At 36.7% G+C, this 22,639-nt stretch overlaps 1 protein-coding gene across 2 annotated transcripts; it reads left to right on the top strand.

Moving 5' to 3' along the window:
* Positions 1 to 5,401: 5,401 nt before the first annotated feature.
* LOC109073196 (iroquois-class homeodomain protein IRX-6-like) lies at positions 5,402 to 10,217 on the top strand. 2 transcript variants are annotated; one of them, XM_042727865.1, is made up of 7 exons: positions 5,402 to 5,926; positions 6,749 to 7,012; positions 7,437 to 7,546; positions 7,661 to 7,956; positions 8,073 to 8,711; positions 8,972 to 9,077; positions 9,706 to 10,217. In XM_042727865.1, exons 1-7 carry the CDS (start codon positions 5,861 to 5,863, stop codon positions 9,722 to 9,724), a joined length of 1,500 nt encoding a protein of 499 aa, XP_042583799.1. In that variant the 5' UTR covers positions 5,402 to 5,860; the 3' UTR covers positions 9,725 to 10,217. The 2 variants fall into 2 exon arrangements, with proteins under 2 accessions (XP_042583799.1, XP_042583800.1); XM_042727866.1 differs by having other exon boundaries at positions 5,403 to 5,926; positions 8,972 to 9,086.
* Positions 10,218 to 22,639: the final 12,422 nt, after the last annotated feature.

Below are 22,639 nucleotides of genomic sequence, written 5' to 3'. Positions count from 1 at the left end.
TTAAAATGATTTCTGATTTATTTATTTATTTATTTATTTTTTACAGACCATAAAACTCTTGAGTAGTAAGTAAATATACACATACTGTATATACAAACGTTCTTTAGCCACGTTTATTTGTCAACAGAATGATGACACAATTTCATTTTGGATTAAACTATCCCTTTAAGCACTAGAGCCTTACACAACATATATTTAACCTACAGTATATGAAGATAACATATACATGTGCACATACATATGCAGCAGATCCTACAAATTCACTAGAGGGCCTTTTTAGAAACACACAGAGACACTGACTGAGTCATCGAAGTATCTGCCAGTTAAATCTCACTGTAACAAGTTTCAAATCGCTGACAGAACAGAAACACTGATTAAATTACACTGGGGCATTTAGAGCTGCTGCCAGCTAAACAGTCCTGTTCACACAAACTTAACAAAACACTGAAGAACAAACCTAAATGTACATTATAAACTATAATGCACACACATTCATCCATGATAAGTGTCATTTGTTGCTGAGTTGAGAAAATATAATAATGGCAGGTTTTGTGTTGTTAAAAATAAAACTAAATAAATAAATAATTAATAAAATAAATAACAAATAGTGAAAAAGTACACTTTAGCATACTTTAAAACACACCAAATATACTTTAAACATATATACTTAAATGGAAATTGATTATGATTTTGTCAGACACTTACGCATGTTAACAGCAATTAAATTAAAATGCATTATATTTTAAATTTATATTAAATGCAATTAGTTGAACTTAAGAGTGTTTTTTGACCCACTTAAATAGGACTAAAGTTTATATGCAATTTCATAATACTTCTATTGTTTACTTCTATTATACATGATTAAAGGGTACTGCCAGTCATTTATTAATTAATTAATTTTCTAAAATGTTTTATTATTTTTGCCTCTTATTGTACAATATGAGAAGAGAGTTGGAAATAAGGAGATTGCATGGGACAAGACAAATGCCAGATTCAATCCCTGGTCCACACAAGCCAAAAACTAATATATGCACTTAGCAAGTGTGTTACCAATAACTGTTGCAGTTATAATTTAAAGCTGAAATTTAGTACATTTAAAATATATAAAATGTATATCAAATAACACATTACAGTTAAATTAAAGTATTTTACATTTACTTTTTAAAAGTGTACTTACTGTACGTGTGTTAAGAAACTGTCATGAAAGTGTAAGCACGCTTTAAGTACACTTATGTGGCTTTTTATTCCATTATTTTATCTGCAAATACATTTTTTTAAATATACAGATTTGAAGTACATGAAATACGATTAAGGGCATGTCTTTTCACAAGAGTATTAATTAAAACATCAGTGTAATATACTCCTGGAAAGTAACTTAGTAGTTTAGGCATATGCACCATCTTTTAAAACAATGTATCTAATCAGCAAATAGTATGTATAATTAATAATTTACAGAAAATTGAGCAGTTATATGATTTCAAACTTGACATTGAGGAGCAGACATCAAAGCAATTCCTAATTTATTGCATGAAATGCAAAGCTTTTATTAACATAGCTAGATTGATAACTTTATTACCTCTCTAGTAGACGAAGATAATTGAAGAATAGTCTTCCTGACTCTAATCAATTTATCCATCTACTTACTGTAGATGAAGTTTGTTTTGGATTTTGCTGGGCAGTGTTATGGCCACATCCATTATAATTTGAGGGTTTCTCATTAGAATATTTATTACTTCCTTTTCAATTTTTGTATAATTTAGCAGTGTTAATACCTGGCCAGAAATGAAGCGAGGAGAGACAGTGAGCAATAATTCAGGATCTCGCATGTCTGGGATTCATCTGAATATATCAGGAATATCAGACTTGTTTAATGAGATATCACTCTGCTTCGATCCTGAGTGTCCCCTCCCCTCGCTCTGCCCCTCTCTAAGCAGTGCCTTATTATTATTTCATAAAAAAGCTCTGATCTGTCTTATGAAAAAGCAGAAAAGCTTTGTGAAATTCATTAAAGCAGCCTGAGAAATGTATTAAATGAGAAGGTGAAGCTGGCTGTTGGTTTAACCTTTCTGCTGTGAGGCTTTGAGCCTCCATAATCCCTATGCAAGGCTAACAGAGGCCCAGACACACACACACACACACACACACACACATACAAATGTAAACGAAGAGACCATTCAAATTCCCTTGTCACAGAGAATGCTATACAGTAATTCAAAGTTTGGAAAACATCAGATCTATCCATCTTTGCATTTTAGAACACTGCAGACCAAACACATTCCTATAGGAATGGATGTGATGGTATCATATCAGGAACTAGCTCTCAAGATCCTAAAAGCAGTGAAAGCAATAGGGATGAAAAGTGATAGGTGTGTAGGATTGGTCATTGTGCTCTACCTCTTCAATTAAGGTTGATTTAACTTACGACCCCCTCCAACACCTCAGTACCAGTCATCAGGCGCTGTTCCACATGCATTATGGATGAGGCTGCCAATATGCACTTGGGCTATCATGCGTGCCCTTGCACAAGGCTTTAGAGAAACTACAGTAAACTATCGCATAGGATATTCTGACCTTCCTCTCAACCGGTTCCTCTTTCTCTAATTGTGCTATCGTAACAGGAGAAGTTTGTGGAATGAATACTGATCCTGAGATGGGGATGTGGAGATTTTTGGAAATCCTCAATAATCAGATATTTTGTTTTCCTTTTTGATTACTAACCTACAAGTTAATGTATAATCATGAATGTGAGAGACCCAGGCTAGTTGTCACATGGGCTACACTGAAGTAATGAATAGAATAGAAATAATTTTGAACAAATTACACACGTGTTTTCTCTAATAGTAGATTTGTATGTTGGTTTCAAACATCAATAAACCTTTTAAATTTGAATTAATTCCCTGATTTTCAGACAAAAAGATTTCAATATCCTATTTTTTCTTTATAGCTAATGAGTGAACACAACAAAAAGTCATTTGCATAAAACATAATGAAAGTACTTTTTAACCAAAAGATAAAACTGTATTCTACGGGCATTCTTCATAAATGTTAGTCAGGAAAAGCTGTCACAATTTTATTGGGTCAAGTTTGTGTATTTTAAATGTTATATATTCATATAATTATTTATTATAATACTTTTGGGCAAAATAGTTTGGGCATTTGTAAGCATTACCTTATATATTTCTGCTGTTTCATGTGTGTGTTTTTACTGTTTGCCAAAACATACAACTTTCCAAAAAAAAAAACGTAATGACAAGTTCCATTGTGACAACCTATTCAGTGACAACATGCCCTAATGAAAATAATCTATTTTATGATAAATAAAAACCCTAATCTGAAAAATTCTCACTGGTGTCAAGAAATCTGTAACTAACCTACATAAATGTATACATACACCAGTAGTATCTCACCATGTATATCGGTTCCTATTAAGTAACACACAAAGTACCCTACAGGAATAAAGGTTAAAGAGATCACCCAAAAATGAAAATTCTGTAGTCATTTGCTCACCCATGTCATTCCAAATTTGTATGACTTTTTGAAGTTCACCAATACAGTCTGGTTCCCAACAGGATTTTGTCTTTTGTGTGTTTGTTTTCTGCAGAAGAAAGAAAGTCATACAGGTTTGGGACGACATAAGAGTGAGTAAATGATGACACAAGTTTTTGGTGTATATTTTTGGGTGAAGAATCCCTTTAATTGATAGTTCATCTCCTTCATAAGAATAAAACTTATCTGCAAAAATGTTCCCATTTATACTTCTCTGTTTCCAAATGCTTGGTAAGACTGCGGTGACTTGAACTGAACGTGGCACTTGATGGGCCTGCGCGCTCCCGCCATCACAGCAGCTCCATCAGGGCCGTTCACTTACTCGCAGCTCTCTGGCGCCTCTCGAAGAGTGAGCTTGTAATCGCAAAGACATCATTGTGGACAAGGTTCTCATCGCAAGGTTATTGAACTATTCCTCATATATTGTCCCTGGAAATGATAAAATGAGAGTGGATCGTCGCAGACTGCTACGCGCTTGGCAGTGACCGCGTGAATGCTGTGACTGCTGCGCGTGAGGGATGATGATGTTCGAGCACTACATTCGGTTCTTTTATTTTTGATATTCACACAGTTAATTAAATTAGTATTTCACTGGCTAACTTGCCTTCATTGTTAGGACCACATGTTCCCATAGGGTTGGAATCAAATAAAAATTTATTTGGGCTACCAGTTAACTGATACAACCTAATGATAAACACGTCTTCATGAAAATCTAAAGTGCTAAAAAGGTTTATGAGATAGTTGGGTTTAGGACTACTATAGCCATCATTTGCTCAGTGCCTGTTTGTGTACGAGAGAGAGTGTAAAGGGAGAGAGTGTAAAGGGAGACTTCTAATTATATTGTCTAAATCATTTAATAAAAATGCATGTATTACCCTTTATCCAGACTTATTCCAAGTGAGGGAGCGTTATTTCTACCATCCCTTTCAAGTACGCATCCTTCAATTAGAATGCTGTTCCCGTCGCCTCCCACTACTGCCGTATAATTAGACTTGAGAGATTCAGCTAATTTCTCTCTCTCTCTCTCTCTCTCTCTCTCTCTCTCAGTTCCATTCTGATCGTCTAATTTCACCTCAAAGGCATATTTTCACGGTGTAACTCGCTGGTTAAACAAGGCCATATCCATTTGTTAATTGATGCAATTACGCATTTCTCGTAATGGTCGCGTAGGTCCCGAGATACGCATCAATCAGTTTTCTGTTGACCTGCCAGAGGTTCTTTTCACGTCTGCCGGGACTGGCCCTCTCTCTAATAGAGAGAGATGGAAACATCATCGCAATTAACATCAGGTCGGACCTCTGATCGGTCAGACAGATGCGAGCAAGGGTCCTGCAGATCCCTCCTCAGTTCATTTGCTCATCAACGGGGTAGTGTCTGATATGTAATAATAATAATAATAAAAAAGAGAGGAATCGACAGATAAATATATTGCTAGATATTTTATATAAAATAATATGATTACATCTTAAATAGTGATATACTATCTTTATGAACTTGAAATTATTGTACTTGAATAAAATATTGACATGGATATTTATGAGAGCACAGATAATAGGTAATAAAACGCTATTTGGCATTACAACCTCATTTTGTAATGAATATTTAAAACATTCTCAATCAAGGTGGATGCTTATTAATTCTTATTAAAAATAATTATTTATATATATATATATATATATATATATATATATATAATATATATATATATATATATATATATATATATATATATATAGAGTATTATTAAAAAAATGAAGAATGATTTATTGTTTATTCATTCTATCGCTTTTAGCAAACCCCGTAATACTTTTTGCGCTCTAAGTCTTGGAATAGCTACACTAATGTTTAAAAAGAAAAGGAAAAAACAGAGGGGACAGGGGTGTGCAAAACACACCTCAAGAAAAGCGCGAAGCATGACGTGATTGGCAAAGACATCATTCTATCCTCGCCGTCCCGGGATTAGAATGACGTCACACTGATACCCGTGCATGGATGAATTCTAAAGAACTATAGAGGCACAAATAATAGCACAACCACAAGTTCATATCTTGCAAGTCTTACGTTATCCTTTAAGCTTTCTACAGCTGTTTAACAACAATATTTTGTACTTGATGAAGCTTAACTCTAATTTCTCATTTCCTTAAGGGGATTATCTATACATATAAAACTAGAGCTGGCGTAAACATCCTCAGTGCTTCCCAGTTAAGTGCAGTCATTTATTATTGAGCGAAAGGCCGAGTGTGGAAATGTGTGTAAGACGGTGGATTTGAAGTAGATTTGGTTTCAATCGATCAGCAGGAGAAGAATATTGCTTATGGTAACAAAAGAAGCAGCTATGTCTTTCTCTCAGTTTGGATATCCTTACAATGCAACTTCTCAGGTAAGCATGAATTTTTTTTTTCTTTCTTTCTTTCTCGTGTAGATTCTTAATTAGCGCGCGCGCAATGTTTTTTTCCCCCACAATCTGTCATAATCTTTGGACCTCAGTAACTAACACTAGGTAGCATCAGATTGTTCTGTCACTAAGTCCTAAAGTAAAGTTAGGCGATATCGTGGGGTTTGTCAATATTTATAGTAATGGGTTATTTGAATTATAAATGACCTCACGTGTTGTTGTAAACGTGTAAATTACCTTTACAGTGTAATTGTTCAGAGTGAGAGCGAGACTCCTCCCTTTGCCGGTAGCCTTTGTCGTCTGTGTGTATAAACTAATTATACATTAACAGATAACGGATGGATAATTCAGACAACAAAACTTACAATCAATTATATTTGTACTTTAATGTTAAAAAGGACGTCTATGTTGTTAAAAGACGCCGCGCTTGCTGCTGGTTAACTTTGTTGCCCTGAAGCAAAACTTAACAGAAAGTTTTACTTTCAGCTTTGACAGAAACAGGTTTTTACGCCGAACGTATAAAACAACTCACAAAAAACAATATTCGCCTATTTTTAAGTAAATGTTATGTGATATTTCAATCCTTTAAGTCTCAATTAAGTCAAATTCAAGTTCACCTATTGAATAAAATGCATGCATGAGAATAAAATACAAGCGGTTTCAAGCAAATCCAGTTCTACACAAAGCTTCTTAACTTCACCTTACCTCATTTTTATGTTTTAGCCTACTAAGGAAACTGTGCACATGCTTTGTAACGCCAATATAAACTGACATGTCTATCCACAATTTTCATTTTTCTTCATGCAGTTTTTCGTGTCGGCAAACCCCAGTACGACTTGCTGCGATTCGATTTCCAGGTCGGTGACGGAAGGATCGAGCGCGTCTCAGACCGCAGCCTCCTTCTGCTGCCCCTCCTATGAGAACCGGCTGCTGGCTAGTACGCGGACCGAGCTCAACGCCGCGCTCGGGATGTACGGCTCTCCCTACGCAGCAGCAGCGGCCGCAGCCGGTCAGAACTACGCCAATTACTTTCCGTACAGCGCCGACCCCTCTGCCATCTACTCCAGCCTGGTACGTGTAGCCCTCTCATCAGATATAGCGCGGATCCTCCGTTCCATCGATTGACTCATTCAAGTCACGGCTTGTTATTGATTATTTTGTCTTGGTAAGAGGACCATGCTGTCTAGCTGTCGGGTGAAATAACTTTGAATAATCAAAAGAAATAAACATAGAATGAAGCGACATAGTCGTCTTGCTTGTTGTAAAAGGGCTTACTTGGTTTAATTTGCAATAAATAAACAGAAATGTGTGTATATAGCATGTAGGCTAAGTGATAAAACAAAGTTATAATTTAGGGATAGTAAAGAGATAAAGTACTGTTTCTAAATAGTAAATGTGCTTAGCTCAGTGCCAGTAATATGACAGCTATTTTAAAATTTAAAGTTTATTATTATTATTATTATTATTATTATTAATGTTATTTATTCATCTCTAGAACCCACAATATGAAATCAAAGAGGGGTCAGGCAGTCTTCATGGCGCTATAACCCAGCCTGCTGCCTACTATCCATATGACCACTCACTGGGACAGTACCAGTATGACAGGTGAGCCTTTTATCTGTCCCGCCTCTAATATGGTATTTTGATAAATAATATTTATTGCTTCAAATACACATTCTGTTAACCATTTTAAAGATGTCACATTTTAATTTGATTCAGGTATGGGACAGTTGATTTTAATGGGTCAACCCGGAGAAAAAATGCCACACGGGAGACAACAAGCACTCTTAAAACATGGCTTTATGAACATCGGAAGAACCCATATCCTACAAAGGGTGAGAAGATCATGCTGGCCATTATCACCAAAATGACTCTCACGCAAGTGTCTACCTGGTTTGCCAATGCTAGAAGGAGACTAAAAAAAGAGAACAAGATGACCTGGTCCCCCAAAAACAAAGCCGGCGATGACAGAAAGGAAGACCTCAATAAGAGTGACCCAGACAGTATTACCAAAGGTACCACATAACACTTCTCAGCTAAATTCAATTCTGTAAATTAAAAGAAAAAAGCATTAGACTGTTTGTAAATGCATTTGAGTGCCCACTCAGTATCTCTCACTGCTCTTGCACAGACTCCAAAGACAGTAAGGATGAGCGGGACCTGCAGTTCAGTGACCTGGATGACATAGAGGACGAAGACTGTGACAGGCTGGACAGTGACTGTGAGAAATCAGGTCAGGATGACCTCTCGACTTCCTCCCCTCCAAAGAGAGACTGTAACCCTGACCTTCCTCTCCACTCGAACTTCCCATCTTTTCATTGTGGTCTAAAGAGTCTGGGGGCTCTGAACCCTGACTACCTGGATCATCTGAGCTCCAAACCACAGCAGCAACAGCCCTCACCTCAGTCCAGTTCTATCAACACTGTGGCACTCTCTCATTTTGAGGCATCGGAGAAGCCTCGGATCTGGTCGCTGGCACGTACAGCCGCCACAGGGGTTGTATTAGGCACGCAGCATGGTGGAGATGTACGGACTGGGCCTGTGGACTGTCAGATGCAGGGAGTCAGGTTGCCCACAATCAGAGGAGTGCAGTGTGGGGAGCTGAAGGGCCTTCAGGACCCTACCAGCCTCAGCAATACGGAAAGCCTTTACCCAGAAGGACTGCAGGGGATACACAAGGCATACAGTAGTGGGAGCTACAAGTCCCTCCAGATTCACTCTTCATCCTATCCTGGACTGACAGAATCCTGCCAGTATTCCTCAATGGAAGGTACAGCCTTTCTATGTCTACAGAGCTATAGAACAAGTCCAAGTAACAATCATAAAGTTTCACAAGGTTATCAGCTGTTTGTAATTCTAAATGCTAGTTAGCTTCCAGTGTAATATTTCAATTATTCAAAATACCTTATTTTTTCAAACTAATTACATATAGATATGCAAAATGAAGGATATTAAATACAACGTTGGTGTTCATTTGAGCATTTTTTGTGTAGTTTACTGACAGTTGTGATTTCTTGTGTTTGTGTACAGGCTTCGCCAGTGCAGGAAAGACAGAGACAGAATCCAGTGAGCTCAACGACACATGTCCAACAATCCAGGATGCCAAAACCACTGCATTCAGACCTGTGATGAAGAGGTGAGGCAGGTGAGCATGAGTGAATATGCATATACACACATTAATGCATTTAATGAATGAATATGAATTTATTGAACACGTTTTGGTGGTGTTTGTATATAACTGCTATCTCTCACATAATGACCAGAATGAAATTGACATTAATACATTGCATACTTAATATGTAAGAAAATATGTAAATGTATCTGCAAACTACTGTGTATGGTTACAGGTTATTTGAAAAATAAAAAGAAAGAAATCCAGTCTTGTAGGATTACATAATATCTGTCCCCCACAGTCTGCATTCAAGTAATGCCATTACACATACTCTCTAGTGAAGTATCTTTGATAACAGTAAACATTTGTGCTGTGCAGCCATCGGCTAAACTGATAAACATTATTGGATTGGATGGCTATTTCAGCTATATTGCACAACTAAAAAAAAAAAAAAAACAGCAATGTCTCTTTCTATTTGGCATCTGTTTGTGTGTTTGATTTGAGGTAATGAGAAATACATGTCCTCTGTGTTCTGTAATTCTGTGTCACGATTTCATCACACAGTTATCTAATATTACCTGTCATTTTCACCTAGCCTTACTTTCACAATATTGCCTTATTCTCATACATTTCCCTTCTCCCTCTGAATTAGGACTGAGGAATGCCAATAAACACGGGGACATTTTTATGATCTACATTATGCACTATGGAACGGAGTCAATGAAGAACTATAAGCCCATGGCAGCAGACACTTGAAATAGTAGCGCGATGAATATGTGTGCTCTTTCTGGAACTGTGAAAATTGGAGGCAGCCATAATTTTGCACAATATGATTTGATGGTGTCAATAACTTTATGCAATGTTTTGTGTATGTATGGGAATAAATTGTGATTTCTTATGTTTGCATTGGCAATCGTAGTTTAGTAATTCTATTTATCTATTTATTGTTTGATTATCCATCTTCATTTATCTGTTACCATGTGTCCTCTCAAGGTTCTGTTGTGTGTTACATTTATTTCTCTGTGGTTATATGCTTAATGTTATGTGATTTACTTTTTTGGAAGCTGGTGTAAAATATACTGTCAGTCTTTTTACTTTTATTTAGCTATTAACAATAAATGAGGTGCGATACTGTGCTCCTGAGGAGTGTGCTATGTTTATATCAAGAAACTGTGAATAAATGTCATGTTGTTATTTATAAAATATTTTCTCTGAAATCATTTTCTCATTTTTGTTTAATGATTTCCGTTTATAAATGAATCCCTACAGCTTTATACAGTTCAGTTTATCCTCTTGACTCCATGCCTAAACCCGGGACGTTGTTAAAAGGTCATAAATTCAGACGCGGACGTGAATGGACTGTGAAAAAAAAAGGGTGCATCAGTTTAACATTGTCAGTATTTAATCGGAATTGGCATCAAACACTTTGTTACTGTTCAGGCTCATAGAAGCAGGAATTGGTTATGAATGCAGCTTTGTCTCCGCGCGCGAGCAGGTTCATCATCATCATTCGGTTCTGAGTTAACAACGAGGTCACGCGGGAGCATCCATACCATGTATCGGGCATCAAGTGTTTTGATGTTGATCAGTCAATTGCTCGAACTAGCGTCCCTGGGGATCTTTAAGCACCCACTTAACTTGTAAAGTAATGACTGGGCTGCTTCAAAACTACAGAGAAAAACATTTTCCGTTTATCTTACACTATTTCCCTATGGAGCAGGCAAATGACTCGGCATGCTTAATATCGTATTAACATGATGAAAAGTATAACCCCAAAAAAAATAAAAATAAAAAATGCAAACGATCACGCTTCTAATTCATGTCAAGCCTGATAGCGTGTAGTTGTTTTATTGAAAAATCTAAAGATCTATTCTTCAAACTTTTTTTAGATAAAAATGAAATCTCGTAAATAAATAAATAAATAAATAAATAAAACCTAGACTAAAGTGATGACCTACTGGTCAGGGTCCAGTAAATTAAGCCGTCGAAAGAGACATTATTTCAGGACGGATTGAAAGATTAAAGCATGTAATAACAGTATTAGGTCTATTCAAAGGCGCTGTGGTCAATTTGTGGTCGAGCTGAAAGGAGGTCGAGCAGACTGTCGATGTCACTTGTTTGCGGCGCAGAATTCCTCAAAGGAAATTTAGGTTGACGAAGATGCTCATGATATCGCGATAAATAATAAGAGTTAATACGAGACTTTTTATAAGACTAAAAAGTCTTATATCAGCAAAAAATAAATAAATAAATAAATAAGGTTATGGCCATAATACCAAGTTAGGCTCTAAATAATGAGCCAGTCCATAATTTTTGTTTTTATATATTATTATTATTTATTTAATTTATTTAATTAATAATAATAATAATAATAATAATAATAATAATAATAATAATAGTAGTCAAATACGCCACAATATTGTAACAAATGCCTGCATTTCATTCCTTTTAAGAAAACATTTTTGGGGGGATTTTTGAAAGTTTTTGCTACAACAGTTTTGTTGCTGATAAACGCAAGCAAAATAATACTAATAATAATAATAATAATAATAATAAATAATAATAATAATAATAATAATAATAATAATAATAATAATAATAAAATTATATCAGAGGTCTGCCACCACGCAGTTGGCATGCGTTGCCTCTTATTCCTATATTTTTGTTTTATTAAAGGTCAACGGTCTATCATTTGGATTATCCCTCAGGATCTCCACTACCAAGCAATCTGTCCAACAGGCGAGATCTATTTCTACAAATCTCTTTTAATATAATCTCTCAAAATCATATTCTGAATACTGTTTTGATTAAAAAAGAAAATAAAAAACAAGCAGCGAGATTGGCATGATGCAGCAGAGTAACTTGAAAGATTGAAAACACCGTTGTGTAACGCTTAATAGCAAAGTTCAGCTTGCTGTCCCACGTATGATCAATCACTTGACCTGCAACACAAATTCACACGAGAAATACATACTGTACATACATACATACATACATACATACATACATATATATATTATTATAATATATATATATATATATATATATATAAACGTCAATTATACACTCCTGCTCTCTGTACAGAAGCTGCTAACACTGATTTTGTATTGACAAGTGTCACACAGCTTGTGCATCGGCCGCATAAAGACGTTTGCCATGTGTTAAATATTTAAAGCAAAGGTAATTAAAATGGGAGCTGTAAGAGCTGCCAAACATTATTGAAGGTAATGATGCATGTGCAATGGGATTAGTGCGGTAGCGCTATACCTGAGGGAGCCGGCAATAATAGCATGGATTCCTGCCACAAAGCATCAGGCTCATACTGCAACTAATAGATCAATTAAGAGCCTGTCTTACAACAGGTTTACACCATATTAAATCTAGACCAACGAGGGCAGAATAAGACTAAAATGTGCTTTCGCGTTAAAACGGGGACAGTGGAAATGTGTCCTGTATGTCCTACAATGTGTTATTCCCTTCAAAGAACTGCATCCCTGATTCTGTGGGTACGTGGCTGTTGTTCAGACTGTGCATTAGTCTAATGGATGGGTGCATGGGGACACATGCTATGCATTATGCAGAGTGCAAATGGCATTACAATAATGGTCCATACTGAAAATGCCGAATACACCAAACATTTAAGTTGTTTAAGATAATCACAATTTTACCCGAGGGAGGATAGATAGATAGATAGATAGATAGATAGATAGATAGATAGATAGATAGATAGATAGATAGATAGATAGATAGATAGATAGATAGATACAAAGCAGTGTCATGGCTATAGTCTTTTCATCCGACTGTGCTAGTGTGCTAGTTTAATTACGGGCTGTTGTAGCGATAGCGGCCTAATCCAGAACAGATTTACACTAATCTCCAATAATAAAGACGCAAGAAATAAACACCACCGCATGACGTATAAACAAAAAGCTAGGCCATAAAGTGTCATCAACGAGGCACTAAATCTGGTCACTTGAACCGTGAAGATGTGTTTGGGTAGGTTTTGCTTACCACGCAATCAACTAAATACGGAGACCAGCCAAAGGTCCAAACGAGAAAAACAGCTTAATAAACACAGACTACTAAACGTCTTGCATAAAGGTTTGTGTAAAGTTAAGGAATGGAAAAATATCAGTGCTTCGTTACAAATCAGTACGCAAATGGAATGTCCCATCATGAGAGAAGGCGGCGCGCGCTTTTGTTTGTGGATGAGGCGCGTCTCTGTCATGACCGGAGCTGACGCTTCGACACACACAGCTCTGATCCGCAAGTGTGCAGTCAAACCTCCCGCTGACAGTCTTTCTTCTGCTCTTCAGCTCTTTTCCAGCCCCGTCGCCCTCACATCGTGTAGCGACCGACGCGACCAAACAGCAACGCTTCCATTCTAATCAATAAGGCTTAACACTGCAGCACGACAGCTTTGTTTTAACATAACGTGAGAACTCTAGTTTTGAGAACCTTTGTGAGACCTTAAATGTTTCCCAATGATTGAGAAATGCAAAACCATTAGTCAAACATAGATTTTTTAATTGACTTCTATAAAACATTCAGATGACCATATCTATGTTAAATCTGTCTGCAGTCATAATAATATCTCACTATTGTGAATCTGCAATAAGCCTTTATAGCCACAGACTACGTTAAGAGCAACTCTGGAACGGGGACTTTTTTTTTTATAAGTTTATTCTCATTTCCATATAGCCGTAAGTTTGACAGTATATATATATTATGACATTTGAAGGACTCTTGATGCAATCATTTTATGGATTATGGAGATGTGGCATAAATGGTTTAGATTTTGATAAAGTGTAGCTGCTGATGAGCCAATGTTAATCTTTATAATGTTAATTCAAGTCGATTTAAAAGAGCCTTTAGCAGGTGATATCCACAGCCACTTACCTTTGACTGCTGGTTATATATTCTCTAATCGTGTATGTGACGAATAAAAATCTTGGATCTTGATAAAAATCTTGAATCTTGAATCAGCTGAGGTGGGATCTGGCAAAAAAATCTATATCTCGAAACATGTGAATCAAAGTATTTTGATGTGTATGACCAAAATGAAAAATATTTCATGACCAAGGTGGCACAGCTGCTGTGACCCACAAAAGAACATTTTTGGTTTAATATGGGAGCATGACTTATGTGAAATGATACAGATTTAACTGCCACGACTTTATCTACCTGCCAGATTTAAATACAGCAATATACACATTAACCAGATATGGTCATTAGAACGTTCTTAAAACACGTTTAATTTCAGCCAATTTTCTTTTCACTTTATCAAAATGATGATGCTACATTAAAACTAAAACCACATTCTCAGACCATAACATGATACTTCATGGGGATAAATTAAAATTAAAATAGCAGGAAATCGCAACAAACACATTATACAGATAAGTCCAAACTAATTCCTTGGTACATAAACTTTTATTTTTTAGAGTAATCAAAAATCACTGGTATATCATATTCTCTGCTGGCCAGTGAGGAACTGGGCTATAATTGACAACACTGCAATAATTTGTGTCAAAGGTCAGCAGAGGGTTAACTATTGAAAATTAGGTTATGAAGGTTTTTCACTTTCACCTCAGACTGTTTGCTCGCAGAGCATATGATTGTGATGTTAAACCAGCTAACTGGTTCTGACAGAATAGCAATGGTCAATTCATACTAATAAGGCCGAGGATGATGACAACAACAACAACAACAACATCTCTTACAACAATTTGCCCAAATCCAGACAAAAGAGGTAAAGTGAAGGTGCCATTTGATGTGTCCCACACAGTGCCACAGAGTGCATATGAGAGAGGATCTCAGTAATGATGGCTCAGGGTTCAAATGTTGATGAGGGGGACAATGAACACACTTCATTACATTTTGTCAAAGGGCGCAGTGAAATGTGTGCAGGGCTTTGTTTCTGTGCATGTCTCTCCTCATGGAATTCCTGGTCGCCGATGTTGCTACAAGGTCCTTGCTAATGAGTTTTGTCAAAGATAATTACGGGCTCCTCACGGTGGCCGCAGTGCTCGATGAAAAGCTAGCTTTGTATGTCTTGTGTGTGGACAGTGCATTTTCATCCCCTTGCACTCTGAGTGACCTGAATTACCTGACCCTCTCCTGGCTGAACTAGGGCTGCTGTCCGGCAATGATGAAGTCCTGCCTGATATAACACAGGTCTCAACTAACTGTACCTTGAACTAGACTAATCTTTCACTAGAAGTCTACTACTTCTACATAAACCTTATCTTGACTTGGCAGGAGACAATAGACATAATATTTAAACATGGAGTCTCAATGTTGTCTTCTCTAGCTTCAGCATAGAGCATACAGTACTTTCATCCTCACTGTGATGCTGACACAAAAGGCTTTCATCCTGCATACTCACCCAGGTTCAGATGGTCACATAGGCCTAAACCTTCTCAGAGACATGATTTTTGTTCATTTAGAACATAGGCCTCAGTTTAGCCTTGGTCAGGCATGTGTTCCTCTTTTTCTGTTTGGCATAATGAGGAAGATCTGGCATGCCTATGAACTATTTTTTGTCATCATGTCTGTTTAGCTATTCATCTTCGTCTGTTTTGTCTCCTTTTTCTGTGACTTCACCTTTCAACATCTTTCTGTTTGTTAAAGTTTGCCATAAGGCTCCCTACTCACTCAATGCAAATCACCTCAACACATATACAGTACAAACACACAACTGTTCAAAAGCTTGGGGTCAGTAAGATTGATTTTGAAAAAATCTCATGCATTTGTTTGATGAAAAATACAGTAACACTGTGAAATCTTATAACTGTTTTCTATTTTAATAAATTTTAAAATGCAATTTATTTCTGTGATTATTCTAATATGCTTATTTTTATGCTCAGTAAATTTTATTGTTATCAATGCGGAAAATAGTTGTGCAGTTTTCTAAATCTTCTGGGGTTTTTTTCAGGATACTTTGATAGAAATAGATATACCAGCATTTCTTTTTAACAGAAATGGTTTTTTAACATTATAAATGTCTCTACTGTCGCTTTTGATCAATTTAAATCATCCTTGCTGATTAAAATTATACATTTATTTCTTTCAAATATCTAACCGACCCCAGAGTTTTGAATAGGCTATTTATAAATGCTGAATATACATATACACATCTATAAATCTGAGTGCTCTGTGTTTCATGACTGTGAACTGTAATTACTAAGAAATGTACTCGCTGCCTTGTGTGTATTTATGTCTGTAATATGTGATTAGACAGAAATGAAGCCACTCCTTCTTTTCAACCTCTAGCACAAATTTAGCTGCCAAAGAGTTGGGTGAGGGAGTAAAGAATTTATGGATGATATTCACAGAATGATGATGTTTTTTTTGTTGTTGTTGTTGTTGTTGTTGTTGTTGTTTTTTCTTCCTTGCAGCCTTTTCCTGGAATATGTTATGCAGCACGCATATAACTTCCCAAAATATCTCAAACCAAACTTTATTCTACGATCGTAAAACCTCAAAATTCCACCACTGTTATTAGTTACTTTGTGTTCAAATGAGAAACGACAATATCTAACAGATAGGAATCCTTTCGAGTGAATAGTGCAGGGCTAGTTTGGGCCTAATCAGTGGTAGCTCACAGCAGGTTTGTGCTAGAGTGTGGCTTTTACATGCCTCCCTTCACTCTCCCTGCTAGGGGTCTGCAGCTCTGTGGGAATCTCTTCTGTTACATTAAACTCCACTGCGCAAGGTAGTCAAACACAAATTATTCTGACAGAGAGGAATCTCTGCCTACCTTTACCATCCATCAGCTTTTATTAGGATGAGGCTGAGAATGAAGGCAAATGTGTTCCTTTTAGAAATCCAAAACTTTTCAGCAGTGATACTCAGTCTCCTCGCTGCAGAAGTAACAGTTCATGAAGTTACAGTATAAAAAAGTTCTTGACACCCTCATTTCCATAAAACCTCTGGAAACTTTACCACAAACTCGTGACAATTATCTGCAACTCGCAGCAAGGAAGGTTTCTGGAGGAGGCAGGTGAGAGTGAAGGGTTACCCTGGTAGCATGCCATTATGACACTGCTTTAGAATCATTTATTCCAGAAGACGGTGTAATCAACAGGGGCTGTTGCAACACGCCTACATACTGTTCTAGCTAGGTAAACAGCCTATTCCAGCAGCCTTGGGCACTGAATGCAGACCACACATTGTCACAGCTCACTTTTAGACTAGACTACCATAAAAAAGGCCCATTATGCGCGTGTGGGATTTTTCGCCCAGTTAAAAAGCCCTCTGGGCTGTGGCCAATGACAGAGCATCATAATTATGCATTTTATTGGCCATCTCATTCCAGCTATGACTGATTCGGTTCCCAACCCTAAACGTTTCCATTCGCCCTTTCATGTGGGCGGGCTGACAGCGCCACGGCTTGCCTGTTTCAAAGGTGGGCTGACAAATATTTACGACCTGATGTGAAGTCACATATAATCAGCTCTCATGAGCTGTTCGAGAGGAATCGGTTATTGGAACACGCTTATCTTTTACATTATAAATGATTCTTTGCAGAAGCTCTTGATGTGGCTATCCAAAAATAATAAGTGACACAAGAAAATAATAAGTTTCTTCAGCATCATACAAAATGAGGGGTTATCAGCAAAGGTTGTTCGCTGAGAAAATGGTGGAAATAAATCAGCGGCTCACTCCCTCTGCTGGTTCAACTTTTAGTTGCAAACACGGGAACCTCCATAAATAAGCTTCTGCCTTCTACAGGTAGTCTTATCTAATACTGGAGAGCCAAAGGGGATGATTATGATGACAGTCTTGGGAAAGTATATTGTGAAAATATGGATAAGATCAGTTCTTGACATACTAGCAAGGAAAGCTTGTGTCATCTACAGCTAAAGAATACTATGACTAGCATACCATATTTAAAACTGTAAATTATATTGTTAAGACTGACAAAACATGGGAGAAAAACATGAAAAAGAAGCTGTTAATGCAGACAGCGAGCAAGGATGGCAGGGTAAAAGGTGAAAATGAGATAATATCATCCGAACATCATTAATAAAACACTACTGAAATGCTCTAAGATAACAGTTAGCTGCCTGGTATCAATATGTCAACTCCATTTCTCGCATTTCATTTTTCTTATTCCCAGTCATTCCTAATTCTAATATCTTCACGTCTTCTCATGCAGCAGGTTAGAGATGTAGATTTATGACAGTAATATGTTCCTTCCCATGCTTTAACTGCCCATGAGGGCTTATGGCAGGGGTGCATTATCCAAAATACATATTTCCCTCTGTATTAGGAGTTATGGGGATAGCAATCCTCAAAATGAGAGCGATAAATCACTATTATGCCATTAACGGGAGCACGGTTCTGTCATTTAGGTCACACTAAGAGTCTGAGAATGGTGGAGTGGGAAGTGTTTAGATCACTATAGGAGCAGCACGTATTTGGTGGTCCTGAGATCTAGCTCTCTTCTGCTGACGCTTCTCGCATCTGTTATGCATTTCTCTCTGCCTCTGCCTCTTTGTGGTCATTCATCGAGACCCCACGACAAACTAGAAACGCATTTTCGCAATCTCTGTGGCAGGGGATGCTAGCGTAGAACATATTAAATTTGTTACTAATTTTAAAACTTGGCAAAGCAGGCCAGGTTTCTGCCACCCGTTTTCTGTAGACACGTCAGTTGAAGCTCAACGTGACCGAAACCACAATACAAACAGAGCAAGTGGAACAGCAGCTCCTTTTCCTTTGTGACACTGTATGTGTTTGTTTATAAGGGATTTTTTTTTCTAACTGGACATAATGACATTACGCTAAACCAGAGCTCTAAAGGGGTGGAGGTGCATTCGCTCTATTCTCATCCTGTACTTCTGCAGCAGATAAAAATGTGCTGTCTAGAAGCCAGACCGAAACGGAAGAGTGGATTGTGCAGTCCTACAGAATTAGAGGCCAAACACTTCGATCTTCTGTCAAATACAGGTGGTGGAAATATCTATGCAGTGCGCTTCTTTGTTCAAAACTGTCAAATAAGACATCTAGTTGCTTCATGCAGTTCATAATAATAATAATAATAATAATAATAGTTGCCAATTAACACTAATACAAATGTAACTAGTTAATTACTATGAACATACATGTAATATTCATAATAATAATAACGACAACAGCAATAACAACAATAATAATACATAAAATATAAATCATTTAATTAAATGCAATAATAATTTGACTATATTTTTATTAGCGATCATAGCTGACAATTATTTTACTACTACCATTACTATTGGCTATATTTGTATTAGAGATTATTGACAACAGGTACTTCTATTTATTTGTTTCAATAATAATAATTTAATAAATAAGTAATATTTGTTCTAGTGATTATCATCATTTTTTTTTTTTTAGATTTTTATTTAGGCTTATTTTTATTTATTTATTTATTATATTTAATTTCATAATTAGCTATATTTGTATTAGTGATTATCTGCAATTATTATTATTATAGTTGTTGTTGTTGTTGTTGTTGTTATTATTGACAAGAGAGACTCCAAACATAGAAGGGGGGAAAAAACTAATATTGTTTAACTAATATATCTATAATTCAAATATATAAAATTCTCAGACAGAGCAGTCCAGAGCATTGAATAAACCACACAGCAGTCCTTCATTTACATTCATTCATGAGCTCTACACCATCACACACAGCAACATTTTTAGAGACAAGGTCAGAGACCCTAGAGGGCTACTCCTCTGTGTGTTTGTGTATCTGTCTATCTGTGTGTGAATGCGACTGCTTGTCATGGAAACATATTTGATCCTGCTTTAATTACCCCCCCCCCCCCATCCCTCCCATCCCTCCCTACAATCATCTAGTGTCTGGGCGGCCATGTTGGCTCTACAGCAGGTCTGTGAGTGCAGCTGTCACTAGTGGAACTGCACTGACCTCTAGAGACCGATCTCTCCAGGCACAACATGGAGTTTCACTTACCCTGACAGCTCTGGCAACAGCCCATAAGAGTGACAGAGAGAGAACAGACTCAGGTAAACCTGTGGTCCCGCATAGACCTGCTAGTCTCATTCATTCACTGCACACACACACATACACACACACACACACACACACACACACACACACACACACACACACACACACTGTCCTAACCACCTCAAAATCTCAGTGCACTGAAATTCACCCCTGCACAAAGCAATCACTGGTCTAATACGTTTAGCATCCTTTTTCTCATCTATTCGATAAATTACACCACTCATTGTTCTCCACAGTTCATCCACTATGTGTTCACGTGTATGGTATATATATTCATTTATATTTGTCCTCATAGATTTATATGACAAAAGATTATTTTGTTTCACTGGCAATACATAAGAAATAAACCTATGTTGGTTTTCTTAAAACATGACACTTATAAAAACTCCCATCCAACTAAAAAAAAAAGAAAAAGAAAAAAGAAAAGAAAAAATGAGTCGTGGAGAAACTCTTCCCTCTGAAACAAAATATTTTCATACTAAATATTACTGTCAGAAGGAGCCTGTTAAAATCAATGAAATCCTGTAGTATTCTAGGAGAGAAGCCAAATTATATATATATATTACTTTTCCTTTGAGTAAACATGATATATTTGGATTAGCAGGCTGATAGATATACAGACATTTCCAGCTTTTTCCAGCATGTAAACTCTTACTCATGCCAAGGGAAATGCTATTAAATGTAAAAAAAAAAAAATAATATGTTAGTTCTGGTTTTTAGTGTATGTTAAACTATTATTTTAAGGCAGCCTTGATATATAATTGATGCTGATATGTATTATACATACCGTATTTATGGTAGGTTTGTGTCTTTGCTTCCCAGAATGCTTCCCAAAACCACACACTCCCGAGTCCCAGCCTGTAGACGAACATGTGGCATCTCATTCAAAACTATTCATTTTTTATAGAGTTTCACACCATTGCTGCTATCATCATCATCAGTCCTTATATGTGACAAAACATGATGGGAAACATATAAGAGTCTGGAGCCATAAAGGACAAATTTAGCTGGAGCAGTAAAGTCTTTCTCCCCAGAGGGAACATAATAAAATACATTCAAATGAATATACACACTCTTTGCAAAAGTGGTGTACTGACTTCTGCCTGTTTAAACCATATGGAGGGTACAAGGACTCACTGATCGATTTCACCAGGCCTGAATACATGAGGTTTACATTTTCTGTTGATACGAGACAGAAAAATTACACTAAAGTAATAGAAACCAAATGGATAATATTAATGGGCCATATGTCAATACATTATAATATTTTTTTTCTGTGTATTATTTGGTTTTATTTTTTTTGGTTTTATTTTTTATAATATTTTGTGATATAATATAATATAATATAATATAATTAATATAATATAATTAATATAATAAAAGTATATGCAATTTTAAGTTATAAATATATTAAGTAAATTAATATTTTTTTCAACTGAGTGTGTGTGTATACAATGATACCAAGTTTTCTTTGAGGGTAAGCGTTGGTCTGTAATTTTAATTAGCTGTAAAAACAATATAATTAAAAAAGTAAATGTGTGTGTGTGTGTGTTAATGTAGAGATGCACAGATGCACAGCACCATAAGGCAGTGTACTGATTAGGGCTGTGTGTAATGCATGAATCAAAGGGCACGGAAAGGAACCAATCAATCTAATTAATGGGAATCCCTGGTGAAGAGTGTGGGCAGAGTTACCCAGCTGTACAATCTCAGTGACCTCCCAGCTCAAACACACACGTGTATACAATCATTTCCCAAGCCCTTATTTAAAAGCACCCACCCAGCCTAAATATACAAGACCAAAAGTTCATTCTTGATGAACTAACAAATACTAGCATATGCATGCATAAACAAACACACACACAAACAAACATACAAAATTACAGTGACTTTACAAACACCACATCATCCAATAACTGTGTTTAGGACCAAACAAAGCCCCCTACAACACCGCAAAACACTGCACAGACTAGACTTCTCAGACAATGTTAACCCTAAAACCTAACAGATACACAACTGACGCACACACACTCAGTTATGTCCAGCAGAATAGCAGGACCTGCTGAAACACATGCACCATGTCAATGTTTCTGAGCATCAGTGTTTCATCTGAGGTCTCAAAAAGTGTCTGCCACATTTATCTGCCCTAGATGACTCTCTCCAAGCGGGATCCATCAAACAGACAGATGAAAAAGCAGACGTATGCCATTTAGCCACAGAAAGCTGTGGTGTTTGTTTTCTGCGTGTGTGTGTGTGTGTGTGTGAATGAGTCAGCGGATAGTGAGTGGCAGCAAGTTTGGTCTTCATTATGATGGCAAACTGAGATCGCAGTGCACTCATTTGTGTGCTTCTATACAATACAATTCTATATAATAAATTCCAGTATTATTAAATAAATGTGCAATGATTCAATTATATATTTTAGAAATGTTTCAGTGTATACAGATAGTGCCAAATGAAAATTAAAATGAATAAATCTGCAGAATTAGCAAGGCCACATTGTTACTAAAATCTATTTTGGACCTTTAACATATACTGCCAGCCCTAATAGCACAGGTGGCAA

This window comes from Cyprinus carpio, chromosome B7 (genome assembly GCF_018340385.1).
Source record: "Cyprinus carpio isolate SPL01 chromosome B7, ASM1834038v1, whole genome shotgun sequence".
Lineage (NCBI taxonomy): Eukaryota > Metazoa > Chordata > Actinopteri > Cypriniformes > Cyprinidae > Cyprinus > Cyprinus carpio.
The sequence above is the reverse complement of the archived record's forward strand: the minus strand, read 5'-3'. Positions and strand labels throughout refer to the sequence as shown.